We start from the raw sequence: 21569 nt of genomic DNA, 5'->3' as shown, positions 1-21569 counted from the left end.
ATCCATCCATCCATCCATCCATCCATCCATCCATCCATCCATCCATCGTCTTCCACTTGTTCTGAAGTCGGGTCTCGGGGGCAGCAGCTCGAGCAGCGAGGCCAAGACTTCTCTTTCCACAGCCACCTCTTCCAGCTCTTCAGGGAGGATTCCAAGGTGTTTCCAGGCCAATCAAGAGACAAAGTCTCTCCAACGTGTCCTGGGTCTTCCCCAGGGTCTCCTCCCAGTCGAACATGCCCAAAGCACCTCCCTGAGGCGCCCAGGGAGCATCCTTCCCAGAGGCCCAACCACCTCAACTGACTCCTCTCGATGTGGAGGAGCAGCTGTTCTACTCCTAGTCCCTCCCAAATAACTGAACTTCTCACCCTATCTCTAAGGGAAAGTCCAGCTATCCTGCGATGGAAACTCATTGCAACTGCCTGTATCCGTGATCTTGTTCTTTCGGTCACTATGCAGAGTTCGTGACCATAGGTAAGGGTAGGAACATAGACAGACCGGTAAACAGAGTGTACCCTGTTTCTCGCACAGTGACTGCTGGACATGGGCACTAGGGCACTAGCGACCACTGTGAACTAGAAAGGAAGATGCAGATAAAGATAATGGATGGATGGATGGATGAATGTACGTATGTTAAAGTGTTCACTGACTGTGTTTAGAAAATATCCAGTGAACCACTGGATGGAGTTAATAAAACTGTTTGAAAGTAATCAGTGGATGTGCATCTTTAACTCATTAACTTTTGGAGTCAACCCTATTCAAGATGGCTAAGCTCCATTGCAAACACATAAATGGCTGTAACACAATCACATTTAAAGACTTCAAGCTTTAATTTGGCATGGTGGTACTAACTGAGACTCATCCTCAACACATACTTTGAGTGTTGACAGATTGGGTAAGAACTTACAATACTGTGTGTGATCGAGCAAATGTTATTTTTAAGACTTGACCAAAATGGTTAAAACTTTTCATTTTTTAATTTAGATCTTAGTTTAAAAGTCTCGCATGGAAGGGGAGAAGCAATATGCATTTATTTAAGAAATGTTAGGACTTTCATTACACAAAATGTTATTTTCACATAAATAGTAAGAAGAATGCACAGAATGTGGCCGTGGGCCTGTGTACCTCTCCTGAAGTCGCAGACTTTGCCATGTTGTTAATGACTGTGCAGAGTACTCTAGCATCCACAGCTTATAGAAGAGCATCATGTTGAGGAACACAAGCAGGATCAAGCTGGAGGAAGGACACCAGACAAACAAAATTACAAAAACCAAGCCTTTGATTTTCATTTTAGCAGCTTTGACTGCTAAAATGTATACCAAAGCATGTATACCTGAGACAGATCCTAGGGATGGCAATGGAAAAAAAAAAGGAGAGAAGTTACACTCGGAAAAACAAAAAATAATATCTGAAACCTATTTTATTCTTTTAAATGCAAGTCAAGAACACCACAGGTGTTGGTGGAAAAGACGGTGAAATGCAACAAGAGACTCAGAGACATGTATGGTATGCCTGCATGTGTGTGTTATGTGTGTGTTGCGTACACAAAGCTGATAATGAGCAGCAGTTTAGAGACGCTGTACAGAGCCAGGCCTCCTGGCAAATGATGATGTTCTGGTCTCTGGTGTCTGGTCTGCGTGGAGCCCACCACTTGTTTGATCCTCTGAATCACTTCCTCATCTGTTGGTGTAGTAACAGGGCTGAGAGCCTCATCCAGATGCTGGCTGCGCATATGAGGGAGTGGTTTTTTTTTCCGCCTCAGTGTGGAGTTCTTCACCACCTTAGCCTTCGGAGAGAGTTGGTGAGCCTCTGTGATGATTTCTTCTAGCTTTGCCAACTCTAACTCTGAGGGGGAAGAAAACTTCATGTCACAAAGATGAGACCAGACACAAAACATACTGTGCTTTTTTAAACTATGAAATTAGTCTGTTTTTGTTGTTACATTCTTGTTTAACTCTATGATAAAATAAATGTTTCTTTAATTTATCATAAAGAAACCATAGGCACTTTACATAAAATGTAAATCTAGCAGAAAAGAGACAAACAGCTCATGATGTCAGTTTATGATCCCCTTCTCCTAACTAGACTGGTCATGTAGGGTTCTTCAATAACCAACACTTAAGTAATCAGGTCAACCATTCGGTTGTCAGCCGTGTGATTTAATGACAGCAGCTGGACTTTGAGCCTCACATTAGACAGTTGTCTTCATGCTTTTCTATAGTGTTGACTTTTTGCCTTAATTAATCACATGAAAGCACTAGAGATGGTTTAAAAACTAAAACCAAACTTCAGCTGTTTCCACATTGAGTTATTTTTAGTTACATAAACAAGGGTTTGATGTTCATCCACTTGCACATGTCACTGTTGCTTCCCATTTTCTGTTTTTATGATGCCTTTGCTTATTTTAGCTAAGCTGGATTGTACGGTACCCCTTGTTTAGTGCAGCTGCTAAAGCCACTCAAGACTGACATGTTTGTCAATGTGACATAGCATCAAGTGGGGCTACTGCTAAAAACTGAATCCACCCAGACACACACTAACCAGAACACATTTTACCTAGCTGGCGGAAGTTCTCATCAAGCCCACTCCAGAAGTTTTTCTCAATGAAGCCTTTCACCAGCCCCCACGGCTGTTTCCTGTAACGTAGCTCTGTTGAAACCCTGGGAGACAGAAAAGTATTGATACATCTGTGTGGCCTTTTCAAATCTAAATAGTGTGTTTAAAGAGAGAAAAAAGTTTAATAAAAAGCCAATTTATAATAAGGATAATAATGGCTAAAATAAAACTGGACCATGTTCTGTTCACCTTAATCGACACTTGTTCTTGGCCACCCGTGTGAGCATGTAGCGGTTGAGAGTGTAGAAGTAATCGTGGTAGGGCACGTCGTGCGTGATGACCTCAGCATCGATGATGTAACACTCACTCTCCTGACTGGATTTGTACAGAGTCTAGAAAAATATGCCAGCTGAAGTTTAATTTAAAGTAATTTGTAACAGTAAAAGTAGAATAGTTTCTTCCTATTCTGGCCACTCCTTTTGGCACTCATCTTTAAAACTTCTGTCTCTGCCATCTTCAGCTCAGCTTTGTGTCTTTTTGTTAGTGCTATCATCTCCATACATCACATTAGGTCTTCCTATCATTGTGTAAACCCCTTTCAACCTTGCAGCAATCCTGTCACAAACTATGCTTGATATTTGTGTTCATCCACTCCACTCATGCCTGCACTCTTATCTACACTACTTCTTGTTTTGAACTGATGACAACAGATTCTTAAACTAATCTACCTCTCTCATCTCTACTCCTTGCATCTTCACAGTTTTACCTGACCCCATCAAACACACTGATTCTGTCTTTCTTTTCCTGGCTTTGATTCCTTTTCTCTTCAGAGTATACCTCACCTCTCCAGACTCTCTATCACTTGTTCCTTGATGTCACTGCAGACCATAATATTGTCTACAAACATTACAGTCAGTAATGCCGATGAACGGAACAATAAGATATGCCTCGGTTTTAACAGAACTCAGTTCACCTGCGTCTCAGTGGCAGTGGCTGTTTTAGGTGCCAGCGGGTTGGACAAGGAGATGGTATACATGATCACTCTTGTCTGGTTTCCTGCCTCCTCCTTTTTCCATGGATGGTACACAACATCTGCACAAAATATATAAAAAAATGGGGAGATAATTTCCCTAGAGATCAGATATAAATTAACTGGATCACTGATGCAAACATTGGGATGACTTGCCTGAGAATCGCCTCTGCTCCATGAAATCATTCATGAACTGAGACTCTGTGAAAAGGATGTCGTAGAGTTTGTCCACGCTAAACTTGTACACCTCATTGATATGCTGCCTTCCGTTCAGATCCTCATGGAAAGCCTGGACCTCACCTACATAACAGATAAACACAAATATGCCATTCGTAACATTATCCTGTTATTACTAGGGGAATAGGCGTCATCTCATCTGGATGGTGTAGGTACCCTCGTCATGGGTTTCTGAGGAGTCACTGAGCTCAGTTGGAATGTCTTCATTGTCATTAAAGTCCAGTGAGGGTGAGGGAACAGGACCGCCAAGCCCACTGGTCTCAGTCTTCTCCTCTACCATCAGAGGCACAGTCAGTAGCTCACCATCCGGTAAACAGTCTGCAAATTCCTCTGCTGGGAGTTCAAACTGGGGAGAAATTATACAGGAAGTGAGGAGCCACAATACTCTACTGTATATTATGAACCTTTCTAGATGTTATTTTGAGCTAAGGAGGTATTTGAGTAGATTTGCTTTTTGGTTCAACCAACATATATGTGGCTTACTGTGATGCCTGTGTCATCATGATTGCCGGGGTTTGGAATAGTGCTGTTTGGGACAACCTTCTTATGAAGTGGAGGTGGACTTCCCCCCTCAGGCTTGGTTTGCTCTGTGTTGTTCTTTGTCATGTTTTCATTGTTTATCTCATTCTCTTCATTGGGAATCTCTTCACTGAACCTGAGTACATAAAAAAAGTGATTCAGTTTCCACACATCCAGATCTTACATTCAATGTGAGTTCCTTCTAATACCCACAGCAAGTCAAGTCAATTACAGACATTTAACAGATTCAGAGTTAACCAAAATCCTTTTGAAATGTGTGGTAAGATACAGGCAAGAGAACCTATAACAAAAGCACTATAACAGACAGCTCATATTTCATTTGCTCCAGCAGAACATATTCATTCAACCTTTATTTAAATAGGTTAATCCCAATGAGCCTAATTTGACCTTGTTTCAGTTTTTCCCTTGGGTTTTTACCATCCAGGCTGATTACAAAGGTTATTTTAAATGGATCAGCTTTAATATGCTAAAACTATAATAAAACCAGGGCAGCACGGTGGCACAACTGGTAGAGCTGCTGCCTCTCAGCACGCAGGTCCCTGGTTCAAATCCCGGTCTGGGGTCCTTTCTGGGTGGAGTTTGCATGTTCTCTCCGTGCATGCGTGGGTTTTCTCGGGGTACTCCGGTTTCCTCCGTCAGACCAAAAAACATGCATGTTAGGCTGATTGGTAACTCAAAATTGTCTCTAGGTGTGAAGGAGAGAGTGAATGGTTGTTTGTCTCGTTTGTCTCTGTGTGTCCCTGTAATGGAGTTGCGACCTGTCCAGGGTGTCCCCCGCCCCTCGTACAATGATTGCCGGACATGGGCACCAGCGACACCCGTGACCCAAAATGGAAGAAGCGGGTAAAAGATAATGGATGGATGGATGGATGTCCGAAAAAAACAAACAAATTGCAAATGTGCTTGCTCAGGATGGGAGACAGCGACGAAGTGAAGCTTCAACGCAATCTGTTGGCTTCCTGAGTTATATAATTTTTACTAATTGTCTTTTTTATGTACTGTATGTGAATGCTTCTGCAGTGCTCTGAGACAACTTCTGTTGTGGCTTGGCACTATATAAATAAATTGAATTGAATTAGTTGGAACTTGGGCAGCACGGTGGCGCAACTGGTAGAGCTGCTGCCTCTCAGCGAGCAGGTCCTTGGTTCAAACCCCGGTCCAGGGACCTTTCTGGGTGGAGTTTGCATGTTCTCTCCGTGCATGCGTGGGTTTTCTCCGAGTACTCCGGTTTCCTCCCACAGTCCAAAAACATGCATGTTAGGCTGATTGGTAACTCTAAATTGTCCCTAGGTGTGAGTGAGAGAGTGAATGGTTGTTTGTCTCGTTTGTCTCTATGTGGCCCTGTGATGGACTTGCGACCCGTCCAGGGTGTACCCCGCCCCTCGCACAGTGATTGCTGGACATGGGCACCAGCGACCCCCGTGACCCAAAATGGAATAAGCGGGTAAAGAAAATGGATGGATGGATGGATAGTTGGAACTTTTTTTCCAGTATATATATATATCTAGAATAATTTTGATAAAAAAACCATTAAAAACTCTTGACTGGAAATCATAAAACAAAGTTCTTGGCTTATTCTCCTGAACTGCTTTCTAAGGGCAAAACAAGAAAAGTGACAGCATTTACCGATAAATTTACGAATGCGTACAGAATGGAAACATCTACCGATACTTTGTTTTAAAACCACAGATTCAGAACCTTTCAGACTGTCCATTTGTTCTAAGATAACACGCAGGATGTATCCCAAATTCCAGCATAGACTAAACGCACTGCAGACCCAATCAATATAAAATGAAACTACAGTATATATTTTTGACGTAATACGTCTCGCCTGCTGCCATGCATGTCAAAGTTTTAAACAAAGATCTTTTACAATCTTTTAGCATTCAGAATATGAGATGACGAGTGGATCTCAGCTACTACCACAACAAATTTGAGCTCATTAGTCATAAAGTTAATTGGATTATACTTGTTTTGTGTTTGCAAAAACTGACTAGCAGTGGCGCCATCTGAAATCAAATTGACTATAAAGATTTATATCAGTTGTAGATGCACATTTGAAGACCATTTTCTGAAACTTTTATTAAAATCTGGCCAGTGGTTATATACCGTAGGTTTTATTAACAGACATACAAGGTTAACTCTAACAGTTAATAGTAAAGTTTTAAGCATATAACTTGTTTTAGTGCTTGTGTTGAAAATTAAAATGGATTGAACAGACACAGAGCCAGCATATATTCTATTGTATCTTAGTTGTCCTGCAAAATTACTGTAAATCTTCTGGTAAAAGAAAATGCTTCAAGGAAATTCTTCAAATTCTTCAAAACTGTTGAAACTGTGGCTCTAAATGCACCTAATGTAGTTAAGATGAGTTCTTAAGTTTGTGACTGAACATGTTACAGTATAGACTATAGCAGAAACAAATTATTTTCTACTTCAAGTGATTAAAAAATAGTTTAAAATGTTAAAGTTTTGGTAAGAATAGTGACTTCTGCTTTAAGACAGGCAGACTTACCCCATGGTGTTGAAGTCATCATCAGGGGGAACATAGTCCTCGTCGTCACTGGTTAGGCCGAGCTCGTTGCCGTAGCACTGATGGACAAAGTGCCACAGTTCTTTAGGACATAAGGGCTGCAAGGAAAACAAATATAAACAAGAAGACAGCCTGAGATCTAGCTCCCTGTAAAATGTGCAAGAAGGAAACTATCTGGGCAATTCTGTAATGAGAGAGTTGACGGTTTGATTCCACCTTTATGCAGTCACATGTCCAAGTGTCCCTGAGTAAAACATCAAATGCCTCATTCCCATGGATGTGTGTCCCATCGGTAAATAAATGTACAGTAGTCCCTCGTTTATCGCAGGGGATCCGTACCCTGAAGACCCATGATAAGTGAAAAACTGCAAAGTTGGAATAGTAGTACAAGTAGTAAGTAGCAGTTTATTTTATTATTTCTGTCTGTCTGTCTGTCTGTCTGTCTGTCTGTCTGTCTGTCTGTCTGTCTGTCTGTCTGTCTGTCTGTCTGTCTGTCTGTCTGTCTGTCTGTCTGTCTGTCTGTCTGTCTGTCTATCTATCTATCTATCTATCTATCTATCTATCTATCTATCTATCTATCTATCTATCTATCTATCTATCTATCTACATATACATATACATATACATATACATATACATATACATATACATATATATACTGTATATATATTCATATATATATATATATATAAAGGCATTTTAAACCCTTCCCACACTCTTACGATATTCTAAACAATGTTTCGAAACTGTAAACGCTCTAAAAGAGCACAGAATGTTATGATTTCCCTCTCTGTATCTCCGCTGCTTTTTGCCACCTGCAAGTACTCTTGGCCACGCCCACTTCTCCTCTCTGCACGGTGAACAGCTGATCAGTTGCAGGAGGAAGTTTATCCTGCAGTATGGGCTGCACAAATGTGCAGCAGGTGCTAAATAATTTAAAATAATTTATTTAAAATAAAAATTACATGCCAATCGTGCGGCTCATCCATCAGTCAACCAATTCTGTGTCATGTCCAATCTTATTATGAAAAACCGCAATAAACGAACCGCAAAGTAGCGAGGGACTACTGTATTCTAAAGCGCTGATTAGCCTCTATAGATTAATTTACTCAGATCATCTATGCAGATATGAACGCTGTATGTGTGTGGAAGGATAAATGAGGACAGCTTGTGTTGTAACATGCTTTGGATAAAACTGTACTTGTAAGAACAGACCATTTACATTTTTGGTATAGATCTTTATCAAGAAGACCAATGCAGTCTCAGGTGAGATGTGTTTACCTTTTCAAGCAGGGCATTCTGCCACAGTCTGAACATCATCATGTATGTCCTGTCCCTGGCTCCGAATGAGGTAAAGAAGTGCTGTAAGAAAAATAAGAACATCAACCTGATCTATCTGAGGTGGGATTATAAATTCTAGTTTTATACTTTAGCTGCAATAATAGTTAATTGCTTGCTAACCATCTGTCAAACATCTATTTGTGACACAAAATAAATCCCTCATACTTGTTAAAAAAGCTTTTAATCTTATTGCCAACAGTCAGCCTTCATTATTCAGGTCTTTCTGGGGCCTCTTTTTTAAGATGTTAGATTTTTAAAGTTTCTTACATCCCTGGAAGTCATTTTTTATTTACCTTTTCTGTGTCTGTGCAGACCTGGATGGCATTAGGAATGAGGCGTGCAGTCTTCTCTTTAGTCATTGAGCAGATGTCCTTTAATCGGACTGTCAGCTGAAAGCAAACAAAAAAAGCACACGTGCACTCACTAACATGTCCAGTACTGCTAATGACGGTCTACAGGAGTGTAGAAAACTATAGGATTACCAGGGTTTCCCAGCGGAAGATGTTGCTATAAAAACAGATCCAGTTCTCTGAGAGGTAGAGTCGTCCCTGCAGGAGGATGTCCCGCTGAAGAGCACATGAGTAGTCTGCAACAGAAACAAAGCACAGTCAGACAAAATGCTCACAGTCAAATATAATGAACTATTACAAGTTACATAACAAATAAACATTATAATAAAAGTGGCATTAGGAATGCTCATTGCACTCTGATTTGCATGGCAAAGATTTTAACAAAGATCTCACGTGATCTGTTCGTACTCGGCGTGTGTTGAAGGTCAGTCTACTAGACTACTGCATTTTAGATCAATATCTGTAAACTTGACCGAGTTAAAGCCATTTATGTCAGTTGGTTGTGGCAGACATTTTGAATTAGGTTAATTTCAAACAATAATCCGCATTTTAAACAATGATCCCTTTATGAGAGTCTCAATGATGCATGTCCACTGATTCATAAAATATTTTGCCAACAGGCCGATAGGGTTGACTCCTGCAGTTAATGTCAAAGCTTTAAACAAACAGCTCACTTGACTTATTAAGACTTAAAGTATATGTTGGAAATGATTCTCAGCTACTACCACAACAAATGTTATCTCGATGTCTGTAAAATTGCTTGAGTTAAAGCCAATAGGTTGATAAGGTCATTATCTGTGGTGGCCATCTTAAACTGGATTGACACCAAAAGTTTACCAATAGTAAATACAAATTCAACAATTACCTGCTGAGAGTTTCATTAAAATCCACCCAGTAGTTTATGAGCTATTTTGCTAACAGACACACAGTCATACAAACCATGACACACACTGACTATTGCATGGTCACTTTTTATGGTGGTGGGTGACAACTAAACAAACTGGGTGCAACGAAACACGTCTAAACTTTGCTGTAAATCTTATGTGCAAATCAGTTTAACAAGGAAAGATAAACCAAACATCAGCATTACAAAACACCACAACAGATACAAGTTATGTGACTCATTAAAACTATCTTGGCTCTGGGCTTTCAAGTAAATGCCTAAATCTAATAGTGATAATGTTTTTAATCCATAAGTGACATAACAACTGTGCAAAGCTCAGGATCCACAGACAGTATTGTTCCCATGTTCCGTCAGGTTACAACATTTTTATTTATTTTATTGTATTCTATTAATCCCCAATGGGGAAATTAATTCCCTACATTTTTCCCATTGCACATGTGAGTACACACGTGAAGTAGTGGGCTGCCATCTAAGGCGCCTGGGGAGCAGCTGACATATTACATAAGAGTTTTAAAGACAGACAGAGCTCATTAAAAAACACACATTTAATGTCAGATGCTTAAACTCTGTGTTTTAGACAAAAGAAAAAAAGTGTTTGAAAAAACAACAAAAATATCAAAGTAATCAAGAAAAAAAACAATCATACAAAAAAAAGCAAAGTATAAGCATGTTTGTACTTATACGCACTCTTCATTAGTTAATCAAGTTTGATTCTGACATGCTCTGCAGTTTAGCTACTACTTTATAAGACATTCTCAGTCTGTGTCCAAACTGAACTTTTTTATCATTAGACAGTTTTTTAAAAATGTTCGTATTCAGCAGCCTTGTTAAAACGTTCAGCTCATTCAGGGCAACGCTGCTATGACGTTTGATATTGGAGCAACTTTAGCTTTTTGAGATATTTAGCCTTTTCCGCCGTTTTTCCTTCATTGAAAATAAACTGAGCTCCTTCACGACTTGATCTCTTTACATCCTTTTACTACATTTAGATTCAGTTAAACTTGTTTCAGCTTCCTTGTGCAAATTTCTGGAAAAAATCAGCTACTTCAGCTAATTTCAGCTGTTTTTTCCCAGCTGTTTTGTGCTCCTTTCAGCTTTATTCAGCCAAGTCCAACATTTTTGTGCTCCTTGTAACTGTTGCGTTTCTAAAGTAAAGTTATGTGGAGCTTTCATGCATGGTCAGTGTCTAACCTGCAGTAGAAAACAACCATTGATATCTGAGTTTAAACAAGCAGAGATAATTATTTTGGGAGTGTCAAACGAACAGCTACAGAGCAGAGAAATTCAAAGTAAAGACTTTCCTACCAGGTTTAGCAACTGCCTTATTAAGGATTTATTTATTTATTATTATTTATTTGTTAATTTAACCTGTAAGTCACTTTTGTAGGAGACTGTCATTTGATTAATATTTTCTAGAGTCTTGCTCCTGCTGCTACATGTAATTTGCACGCACAGATGCTGCTGAAAATTATTTATTTACAAAAAACAGGGTTCCTTTTTGTTGAGAGATAAGTGCATATCTGTGTAACACAGATTATACCGAGGAAGAACTGTGGCCAGTGGAAACAACTCGTGAGGACTCTGCTGATCAGCTGTAGCTTTATTTTATACCCAAAGTGCACAGCGTAAGAATTAGAACCCAAATGTTTGGTTAAAAATAGCCACATAGCACCTGTGCTGTTTAGTTGATAACTTGACTTGGAATTGACATTTGATTTTTGGACCTAAAAAATGACCAGTGGGCCTAATGTTAAGATGTTGTTGGCTCTTGGACTTGTTTTTGGAATGGACCATAAGAGAAAGGTCACATGCCTGGCAGCATAGAGCGTAAGCTCATTCCTTACTCTTCAGCCAGTGCATGAGTGATGAGAAGTGGCAAGGTAAGAGTTTTATCTACCTAATGGAAGAAAAGTTAGCTGTCTGGAGGAGGTGTCATGGACGAACTGTCAGACTGGTATCAGACTTATATTGATTAATGTGGAAATGTGTAATACTGATAAATCTGAGCAAGACATTCAGAATATGGGACACTGTGGCTTACACTTTAGTCACGTAAGCCACTTGAGCATTCATTTGTATAAGCAAATATCTTAGTGAAGCTGAAAAATAACGTTCAGAAACAGCAGCAGAGAAAAATAACACGTATGATGATAAAATGAAGTCAACCCTCACTAATAAATTACTCAGTATTTCTGCTGAAATACTTGCTCAAACTTGCCAAACTGTAGTGTTGGTGTTTTTAAATATATACAGAAGAAATAAACTTGTTGCAGCTTTTTAACACTGTGACAATATTGATTTTATCATATAATAATAGTTGTTAAAAACTTCGGCCCTCCAGATTGGGCAGAGAAGGGCACAAAAGTTTGAGAACCACTGCAGGAGCTTGTGCACAACCAGCTACATGCTCTGAGAACCATGGAGCAAGACCAAATGGTTGGAACGAGGCAACAACAATGTTTATTTTTGCTGCACTTGAGAAGCAGAATAAGACAAACTTACTGCTAAGAACAGCAATCAGAGCCAAAGATGGTAATTCTGAGGCATCCAAAGTCTGATGTTTGATCCTAATATTGACCAGCAACGTTTTTATTTATGTATCTGAAACTGATTCTACATTCCCTGACAGATTTGGACATTATGTGGGTTTTGAAAATTGACACTTTGCTGCAAAACTTTTGTATTCTGAGATATTTACTGTTAGAGGGTTCTGTTAGAACAGCACAACTCATTATTCTCAGCCTTTCCTAGTGTCAGTGGTAGATTGTCGTGTCAACAAACCACAAAAATCAGTTTATTGCTTGAGTTTTACTTGGAAAAAACCTTTATGTTGCAAAACCTAAAAAAACGAGCACAGGACATGGCTTCAGAATAAATAAAAAACATTACTGATGCTATTTTCAATTCAAATAAACATTTGATTTCTGCCCATTTTTCATCTGTTCAGTGAGGACTGATCGTTTCCTAATTTTTTTGACAAGCTATGTGTAGCCTGGCCGTCCTAAGATGGCCTCAGGGGGAGTCCACTCACCAACAATGAGTCTCTCTGTGTCAGGGAGCTGCTTGAAGAGTTTCCTGAAGTCCTCATTGCGCTGCTTGTATGTCGGACTCAGCACCTGCAGTGACAGACCGAGTCAGAAACATCTCCTCCTCACCCCCACCCTAAATGTTGCTCAAATCTCACACTCTTTCACCTCCATTCTCACTCACAAGCCTGCTCTCTGCCATATGGCTCGAGTTATTTGTGTCTGAGTTAACCTCATTAGCTGAGTTAGAAGGGATGGACTGAAACACAAGGAAAATGAATTCACTCAGAGTGCAGCCGACACAAAAGTTGCATATGGCGTCCTTAGAAACTGCAAGGAGCTGACAAACTGAAATTATATTTGTCAGCATTGTCTTCTGTTTTGAGGAATGTGAGGTTATGAATAAAAGCTGCTCAAACTGTATGTGACTTCAGCATAGTGCTTACAGCAGCATACAATAGAAACCAAGGCTGGTTGAATGAACCTTTACCCAAGTAACTCTTAATAAAATGCTGAACTTTATTTTTGCTCTTGCTCTGTTTGTTGCCACTAATAGAGTAAGTATTCCTACTTACAGCAGGAATATCCTCAGTGTCCCACTCTGGGTCTTGAAGGTTTGATGCAGCCCACCCCCACTCCCATTCCCCTCTATCTGGACCCTGCAGAAGCCACCCTGCCAGCTCCTCATCCAGCTCCAGCACAGCCTCCCACTCCGCCATCGTCCAGTCCTCATCCAGTCCCACGTTCATTGTGCCAGCTCCTTTTTGGGCTCTCTGAACAGAAACAAACTTTCCAAAGCGTGCCACAGTGGGCTCCCTCTGACATTAGCCCTGATGTAAACTACATTAGGTTTAAGCTAAATGATGAATCCAAGCTGCAGTGTCCACCCCCTTTGCTCTGAGCTTGACTCCTATTCAGCGTTGAGCAGTGGACTCACTGCACTCCAGCCACATGATCCTTGTGTTGCTCTGTCACTCCCTGGTGCTCTCCCGCTTCCTTTCACACACACTCGCACGCACACACACTCATACACGCACACACCTAACTACTAACTATGGCCATTGCCCTCTAGTAACCCCAGCCAACAAGTCCTTTATTATCATGCCACAAGCTTTTCCTTTTTTTCCTGTTTACTCTTCCTAGTAAGCGGTGTGTGAGAAGAGCGTGTGTGCTTGGGTTGCTGTCCAGATCTGAGTGCTTTGTAACAACTCTGTTTATGTGTAGCCAAAACTGAGGAAAGTTTACTTTGTGGAGAGGGATTTAACTGGACACAGAGGCGCTGCGAGAACAGAAACTGGACTGAAGAAAAATAAAAAAATCATGTTTTTGTCTTGTGTCCATTTGCTGTGCTGAAGCGATTGAATTACAGAAACCAGATGTTAGCATGACCTACAGTTACCTTAACCTGCAAAACAACACCATTAACTTCGGCAGGGTCTGGACTGGGTTGTGTGACCTACAGCTCACACAGCAGAGGGTAATGGATCCTTTTTATACATATCTACACAAAAACTATGTTTAAGCCAAACCAAATCCTAAAAATGTGCTGTTCACAGGGGATTTGAAGGTGTTGAATGTTTCAACAGTGGCGACTTTAGCCTCTTTTTGAGGGTGCTCAAGCACACTTAAATTTTAACTCAGCACTCCTGAAAAATTAAGAAACCACCATTAGGATTTTGAAAGGAAACTCAATTGTCAAACCTTAGATTCACCTAAATTTGTAATAAATTTGGAATAAATACAGAATAAATGATGACACAAACGGGAATCTATGATTTTTTATTTTTTTTTGCACGAGTTGGATCCTCGACACAATCAATCCAGTAGGCTCGTCAGCAAATGACCAATCAGCGATCTCAATTTGTCCCAAGGGTAAACGCCCCTTACCTGCAGGAGCTGGGGGGGAGGGTTAGGATGCATGAGAGAAGTGGAGCATGCTCTATTCACACAAGGAGAGCTGTTGGTCAGGTTACTTCTTGTTATGTTATGCTTGTTTATTTGTCATATGCAGGTTAACACAAGGTCAACAATGCAATAAAATGTTCATGATGAGAAGAACCGATTCGACTTGCTAAACACCCCCCCGCCCCCCCAAAAAAAATTCTAAAGCATGCAATAAAAGTGCAAAATTAAGTATCAAAAAGTGAAAAAAAGAAATAATATCTAGAAGATTCAAATAAATATAGCAAACAACAACATGGTAGAATATAACAGTGCAAGTAGGATAAATTTGTATAAATAAGTATCTCACATGAAGTATTATTAGCTTAATATTAGCTTAATATTAGTTTCTTGTTGTGCCGAGCTCTCTAAAATAGTTACTGAATCAAGTGTTTGCATATGTAGGTAAATGTAGATGTTTTAAAACTTGTTCAAATACACCAGAATGCAGGAAATGGCATCTAGTTTATTAAAAAATTTCTAGGGGAAGACCCCTTGAATCCCCCACCACTGTGCCCCCCCCCAACACACACACACAAATGCTTCTGATGCCAATGGAGGTTCATGTCCTCTTGATAGTTGATCACTCTCTGAGCAGAAAGATGCAGCACTCACAGATTTCATTTTAGAAACACTAAAAGAACGATTTGTGTTAAGGTAAGGTCCACCATCTATTCTTAACTAGAAGTCTTTTAGCAGTCAGAACTGTGGGAATAGTTCTGTAGCTGTAAGGGGTGATGGATTAAACAATGGCTGGATTTAATTTCTCACACTATAGATTTCAGCTTTATTCCAGTGTTTGCTATCTTGTCTCTGTGCCCCTTTTCAGTAAATAGGCAGAATCATCCATCCATTATCTTTACCCGCTTATTCCATTTTGGGTCAAGGGGGTCGCTGGTGCCCATGTCCAGCAATCACTGTGCGAGGGGCGGGGTACACCCTGGATGGATAGCAAGTCCATCACAGGGCCACATAGAGACAAACGAGACAAACAACCATTCACTCTCTCACTCACACCTAGGGACAATTTTAGAGTTACCAATCAGCCTAACATGCATGTTTTTGGTCTGTGGGAGGAAACCAGAGCACCCGGAGAAAACCCACGCATGCACGGAGAGAACATGCAAACTCCACCCAGAAAGGCCCCAGGACCGGGGTTTGAACCAAGGACCTGTTCGCTGAGAGGCAGCAGCTCTACCAGTTGCGCCACCGTGCTGCCTAGGCAGAATCAAAAGCAGCAAAATAAATGTGGAGGCTTGGACATATTCCTGGAAATCTAACTTCTTTCACAGCCTTCCCAAACTGTAAGGAAAAAAAAAATCCTTTATACATGCTTTAATAAAATGAAACTAATAGTATTAATTTCTCAAAACACATATGATGTTCATTCTGACAGCTAACTTTAACATCTGCTTATCCATTTCCTTCCAGTCTGATACATTGTTCAGAATTCAGGTGATTGTGTGTGTTGGATGAGGTTTGAGTAGAGAAACATGTTGCGTATTGATTTGGTTCATTATTAACTTGATGAACAAGCATTAGAGGAATGGTGTGTTACTGTGTGTACCGGTATGTCACTATCTGTATTTACTAGACTCTTCAGAAAGCAAAACTCTTAGGGTGTGTGTATCAATCGGACTGAAACATTAATTTGTTATCAGAACAAATATATATTAGCATCATTCTTTAACTGTTTACAGTAGCAATCTTGTATGTTGGTGTTTGACCAACAGGGGTGGAGTAGGGTGGGTGTTGGAATTGTTTGTTAGGTCAACTAGATAAGAAATATAGTTTTCTTTTAATAAATATTCTTCAAAGAATAATCAAATGACGGTTTTTGCATTGATTCTGTCAGTTCTGTCTAGTCTGCCTGTACCGTTACTAGTCATGAGGTTTTCATTGTTCAAGTACTTTTATTGACAAGAAAGTCCATAAATTAAAATTTTCAAACACAACATTAATGTGGTTCACGAGTCAAAATGACATTACGGTAATGACACTTATATAACTTTGTTATAGTCATAAGGGGGTTATTTAAAAAATTATAGCACAGGTAGTCCTTTACCCAGAACAAAATAACTTTAAAATTGCTGTTTATATTTGCCAGACTGATACATTTGAAAATGTTCAACTCATTTAGACATTTAATACGTTTTATTTTTCATACAAGATCCTTAATTTTTCATTCAACCTTTATTTATACAGGTTAATCCCCTGAGCCTCAGGGACTCATTTACAAGAGAGACTTGAAATTGACTTACATTCATCACATTACAGTTCCCTCCATGTATGGTTCCAAATTTAAGCACGCGTAGATCACACAAATAGCCTAAACCTTGTTTATGAGCAGTTTATGATCCAGTTAACTGAAATTTGCAGATATTTTTGATAAACTACAAACTCGTGAACCTAACCGTCTCACCGAAAGAACATTGTGAGATCAAAATAAAAAAAGAAACGGGGACAGACTTTGTTATAATCTTGGGCATAAAAATAAACATCTTTTAAAATTAATATTGTTTAATGGAAAAACTAAAGCACTAGAAACCAAATTATACTGAGAGAGTTAATCAAACAGACCCTCTCTGCTAGCGGGTGTTTGGTCGTGTGCACAAGTTGGATGTGTGTTGATGCCAATGACGTTAGTCTGAACACGTTAATATTTAATTCAAAGGTAAATTTTAGACAGAAAAGTTCCGGGGATGTCACGGTGCAGAGTGGACAATGGTGTTTTGGCGTCTCTTTTCACACATAATTGGTCCTGTGGGAAGATGTATGGATGTTTATTAATCTTTTACATGCCATGATCTTTATGGTTGGGCGTGTGGTTCTGTTGGAAGGACAGGTGGCCCTCCTTGGATACTGGCAGGAGAAACACTGAATATCATAAAGATACTGCCATAAATCATCGGCTGGGATGTTCCCAGTGCCATGCATTCATGCTTGGCATGCCAAGATAATCTGTACTTGGTCAGTCCGATGGACTGTCACAGCTGAAGATAGTGGATGCTAAAACAAATGATAATTGCTCATCATTCTCATTCAACAATAATGATGCAATCACATGCTTCTACAATAAAGTGCAGGCCTAAAAAAATGTGTGAAATTTAAAGTGTCAGGAACGCAACCCTGAGTTTGATGTCCAATAGTTGGTGTAACCTTTTAAAAGGTAATTGTAAAGGTAAACTGTGCCCTCCTGCCTAATGCCATCAAAAATAAGAAACTGATTTCATCTTTTAGAAGCTACTTAGTTTCATAAATATGTTTTTTAAAATCAGAGTGTTATGGTAACTGTGTTTACTAAGGGACTACACAGCATTTCTTTTTGCTTGCAACTTTTACTTTGCCCATTTGCAACACACAGTCTAGTTTCCTGACAGAAAGGCAAATGACAATACCTTTTCTGATTACAGAAAACTTTTGCTTGGCAAATATCATTAGTAAAAGTTCTGAAATGACCTCAGTAAATTCTCTCCAGTTTTTGAAAAGACTAATGTTGTCTTTAATGTCTACAGGAACCACCTGAGCACCATCAAACTGGTTGATCTACTAACAATTAAATTAAATTAAATTAACTTCTATTCAATTTATTTATTTAGCGCTGGATCAAACATAAGTCGTCTCAGGGGACTGGACAGAAATATTCAATATTCATATATAAAAACAATAATTTAACATTATTTATCTGAGGAGCAGACTACTTTGAATTTAACTCCATCACAGAACTCTCATCTTGAGCAAGCATGAAGGTGACAGTGGAAAGGAAAAACTCCCTAATGAGGAAGAAACTTTTAGCAGAACCAGGCTCAGGATAAGTGGCCATCTGCTTCGACCGGTTGCGTTTGAGAGAACAGGAAGGAGGCACTGATACACAGTGGAAGGACAAGAATCATGTTAAGATAGAAATAATATCAAATGAAAATGATTCAATTTTAGCAAATCATTTAAGGAAATGAGGTCAATTTGTCCTCTAGCCTAAGGCAGTGTAAGGAGCCAACCCTAATTACAGGATTTATCAAACAGGAAAGTCTTAAGCCCAGTCTTAAAACTGGACAATGTGTTAGCCTTACAGACAGAAACTGGAAGTTGGTTCCACAAGCGAGGAGCCTGATAACTGAAAGAGCCTGCAGTCTGAGAGCGAAGTGCTCTGTTGGGAAAATATGGAACGACAAGGTCTGTAATATAAGATGGAGCTAGGTTGTTGAGAGCTTTGTAGATTAGAAGTAAGATTTTGAATTCAATTCTGGATTTGACAGGGAGCCATTGGACAGAAACTAAAACTGCAGCGATATGATCTCACTCACTAACTCCAGTTACGACTGGCAGCAGCATTTTGGATCAACTGAAGACTTTTTAAAGAAGTATTTGGACATCCAGATAACAAACCATTGCAATAGTCCAGTCTAGACATCTATGAGAAGGTACTATTTATAAGACTGAGTTTGTTGCAGCTCCTCAGACTGAAGAAGTCTTTTGTTTAAAAGACAAAATGTTTCAAAAAGAAGAATCCATCCCGAGGACCTGACTTTGTTAGAATTTTCTACCTGGATTATTGAGCATGAATAAGGATATTAACCAGTTTAGCACATTCAAATCACACAAAAAATATTTTTGTTTGTTATAATACTATGCAATACTGAAATGTGCAAATATGTATGACAAACTACAAATATGCAAAGCTGAGACTTTCACAGAAGGAGCACCATGAGGTTTTTTTTTTTGTTGACAAAAAAAGAAGCTAAATGAAGACACACCGTTGCTGTAATCTTGGGCGAACAAATATACATCTATTGTCATGATCTCTGCTCTCTGCCACCTGCTGCACCCACTTCTCCACAATCCGCACTCATGCCCTGCACCTGCTGCACGTTGTATATAAGAGCTCTATTCACGCACGTTATCTGCCAGATTATTGAACCCCAATTGGTACAAGATGCTCAGCACTTCATTTATGTTCACGTCTGATTCTCTTGTCTTGACCTCACGCCCGTCTCTTGGATTCACCGCCCTGCCTGCTCCACGTCTGGTTTGTTCTGCCCTTCTGACTCTGGTAACGATGATCCGTTTTTGCTCTACGAATTTTGGATTAAGGATTCCCCTTTGGATTTGTACTAGGACCTCTTCCTCCCCATGCTTGACCCCTGCTTCGCTTTTGAGATCACGACTTAAGATTGCCCCGCTGTCGAACCAATTCACAGCTTTAAAGGCCTCCCTCTGCACCTGCTCACCCACCAGTTATGGTGAATTCAGTACCATCATTGATGCTGCCGTCTCATCAAACTCCGACAGGTGGCTCCCACCTCACCTGCCTGAGAAGACCTGCTCCTGTGACTGGATCCAGACTCCCACCAGCAGCTTGAAAACAATAAAATTGTTTAAATGTTCTTGTTGTCTGGCTGAACTGTTGAATCCAAAACCAGGTTGTTTAATAATGAGTGGCACGGTGGCACAGTTGTTAGAGGTGTTGCCCCTCAGCAAGAAGGTTGCCAGGTCAAATCCCATCCGGGGCCCTTCTGGGTGGAGTTTGCATGTTCTCTCAGTGAATGCGTGGGTTTTCTCCAGGTATTGCGGTTTTCCTCTCACAGACCAAAAACATGCATGTTTGGTAACTCTAAATTGTCCCTAGGTGTGAGTGAGAGAGTGAATGGTTGTTTGTGTCTTTTGTCTCTATGTGTCCTTGTGATGGACTGGAGACCTGTCCAGAGTGTCTCCCGCCTCTTGCACAGTGACTGTTGGATATGGGCATCAGTGACCCCAGTGACCCAGAAAGGAAGAAGCAGGTAAAGGTGATGGAGTATAGTGTCCATATTGTTTGATTCCAAGAGCTAACAAAGCAGAAACACCTAAACTAACAGGCTGTGCACGCTCCTGTGGTGCCTGAACACTTTTTGGTACATCTGTCCTGCCATGAGATGTTAGAAATAAAGCGTGTTTCCAAGTTTGGAGAACTGACCACTAAGCTGGGTTGATATATACTGTAGTTTCCACATGTTAAAAGTGTGACGGATCTCTCTCATATCTTCATTAAAACACGAGTTAACTCAGTCCCTGATTAAAATCCTTGATTTTGGCAATAACACATCTCCCTGTTTTCCAAACTTACATCGTGTTAAATAGAAACGTAAATAAATAAAGAAAGAGCTGTTCTGTTCAATCATCTATCCATTTTCTTTACCACCCCTTTTTTGTTTTAATATTATTTTATTTTAATATTTAAAAAACCGAACGCTTGTTAAATCTTTTTCCGTTACCTTTGTTGCAACTCTTCTTACAGTTTGTCAAATGTTGAATGTCTTTTGATTTGTTTGAATCTGCTGTGTGCAGCTGCTGGTCATATTTTAAGCAAAAACATTTAAATTATTTATAAAAGAGAAAATTCATTATAGTTTAGTGTATTAAAGATGTTTATAGAAGTTCTCTGGACTTTTGGACCAAGCCTCCTGAGATAATAATACTTTTTAATTTTGCTATTGTGGTTGGTGAAGTTTCACTTTCACTTTTTGTAACATCTTAACACAAATGCAAAACCGTATGTTTGTCCATTTTTTGCAAAACAGTCAGAAGAGAGCTTGTTACCACAGCTCACCACAAGACAGACTATATGCACATGAGGGTAGGCTATTGTTTTAAATAGTTATATTAGTCAATGTATATACAGTTGCTAATGGTTGTGTTGTACTGAGATAGCCATGAGCATCAAATCTTTGTCAAGACTTAAATAATACTCTATTATTATTATATTTTTATTAGATATATAATACTCTATAATATTCTCATTAGTTTAATAGGGAATCTTTCATTTAGATAGAACCCACTGGTGTTAATGGCTTGCAGCAGTGCTGGAGTAACAGGGTTAATGTGGTCTATGATTCCACTTGTCATTACTTTTCATTTGGGTCTTGTATAAAGGGTGAAACACTCTCTTGGTGGTTGGTTGTAAATGTAGCGGGTGCAGTGAACATGTTTTCATTTTATGAGAAGACGGGTATGAGGTGGGTTCAGTAATATTAGCACTCTGGTTATTTTATGGTGCATTGTTAGTCAATGTCCATTTCGTTTCAGCACAAAAAAAAAAAAAAAAACTGTCCACATGACCTGACTGAAAAATGTTGGA

The 21569-nt window shown here is 39.6% G+C and overlaps 1 protein-coding gene across 1 annotated transcript in view; it reads right to left on the bottom strand.

Annotated features, from left to right (window-relative positions):
- Positions 1–21569, bottom strand: part of LOC119410565 (protein Aster-B) — a 132161-nt gene that overhangs the window by 3626 nt on the left and 106966 nt on the right. Inside the window, exons 4-17 of the mRNA XM_037677451.1 lie at positions 12520–12604; positions 8717–8820; positions 8528–8623; positions 8175–8255; positions 6876–6991; positions 4304–4475; positions 3977–4166; positions 3740–3883; positions 3527–3645; positions 2803–2945; positions 2554–2657; positions 1542–1842; positions 1331–1342; positions 1123–1230 (exon numbers count right to left, since the gene is read on the bottom strand). Of these exons, the coding sequence (XP_037533379.1) occupies positions 1123–1230; positions 1331–1342; positions 1542–1842; positions 2554–2657; positions 2803–2945; positions 3527–3645; positions 3740–3883; positions 3977–4166; positions 4304–4475; positions 6876–6991; positions 8175–8255; positions 8528–8623; positions 8717–8820; positions 12520–12604 (1775 nt within the window). The remainder of the gene's footprint in view (positions 1–1122; positions 1231–1330; positions 1343–1541; positions 1843–2553; positions 2658–2802; positions 2946–3526; positions 3646–3739; positions 3884–3976; positions 4167–4303; positions 4476–6875; positions 6992–8174; positions 8256–8527; positions 8624–8716; positions 8821–12519; positions 12605–21569) is intronic.

The sequence above is a fragment of the Nematolebias whitei genome, chromosome 6 (genome assembly GCF_014905685.2).
Source record: "Nematolebias whitei isolate Nwh7 chromosome 6, NemWhi1, whole genome shotgun sequence".
NCBI classification, from domain to species: Eukaryota; Metazoa; Chordata; class Actinopteri; order Cyprinodontiformes; family Rivulidae; genus Nematolebias; species Nematolebias whitei.
This window is presented reverse-complemented; position numbering and strand designations above follow the sequence as displayed.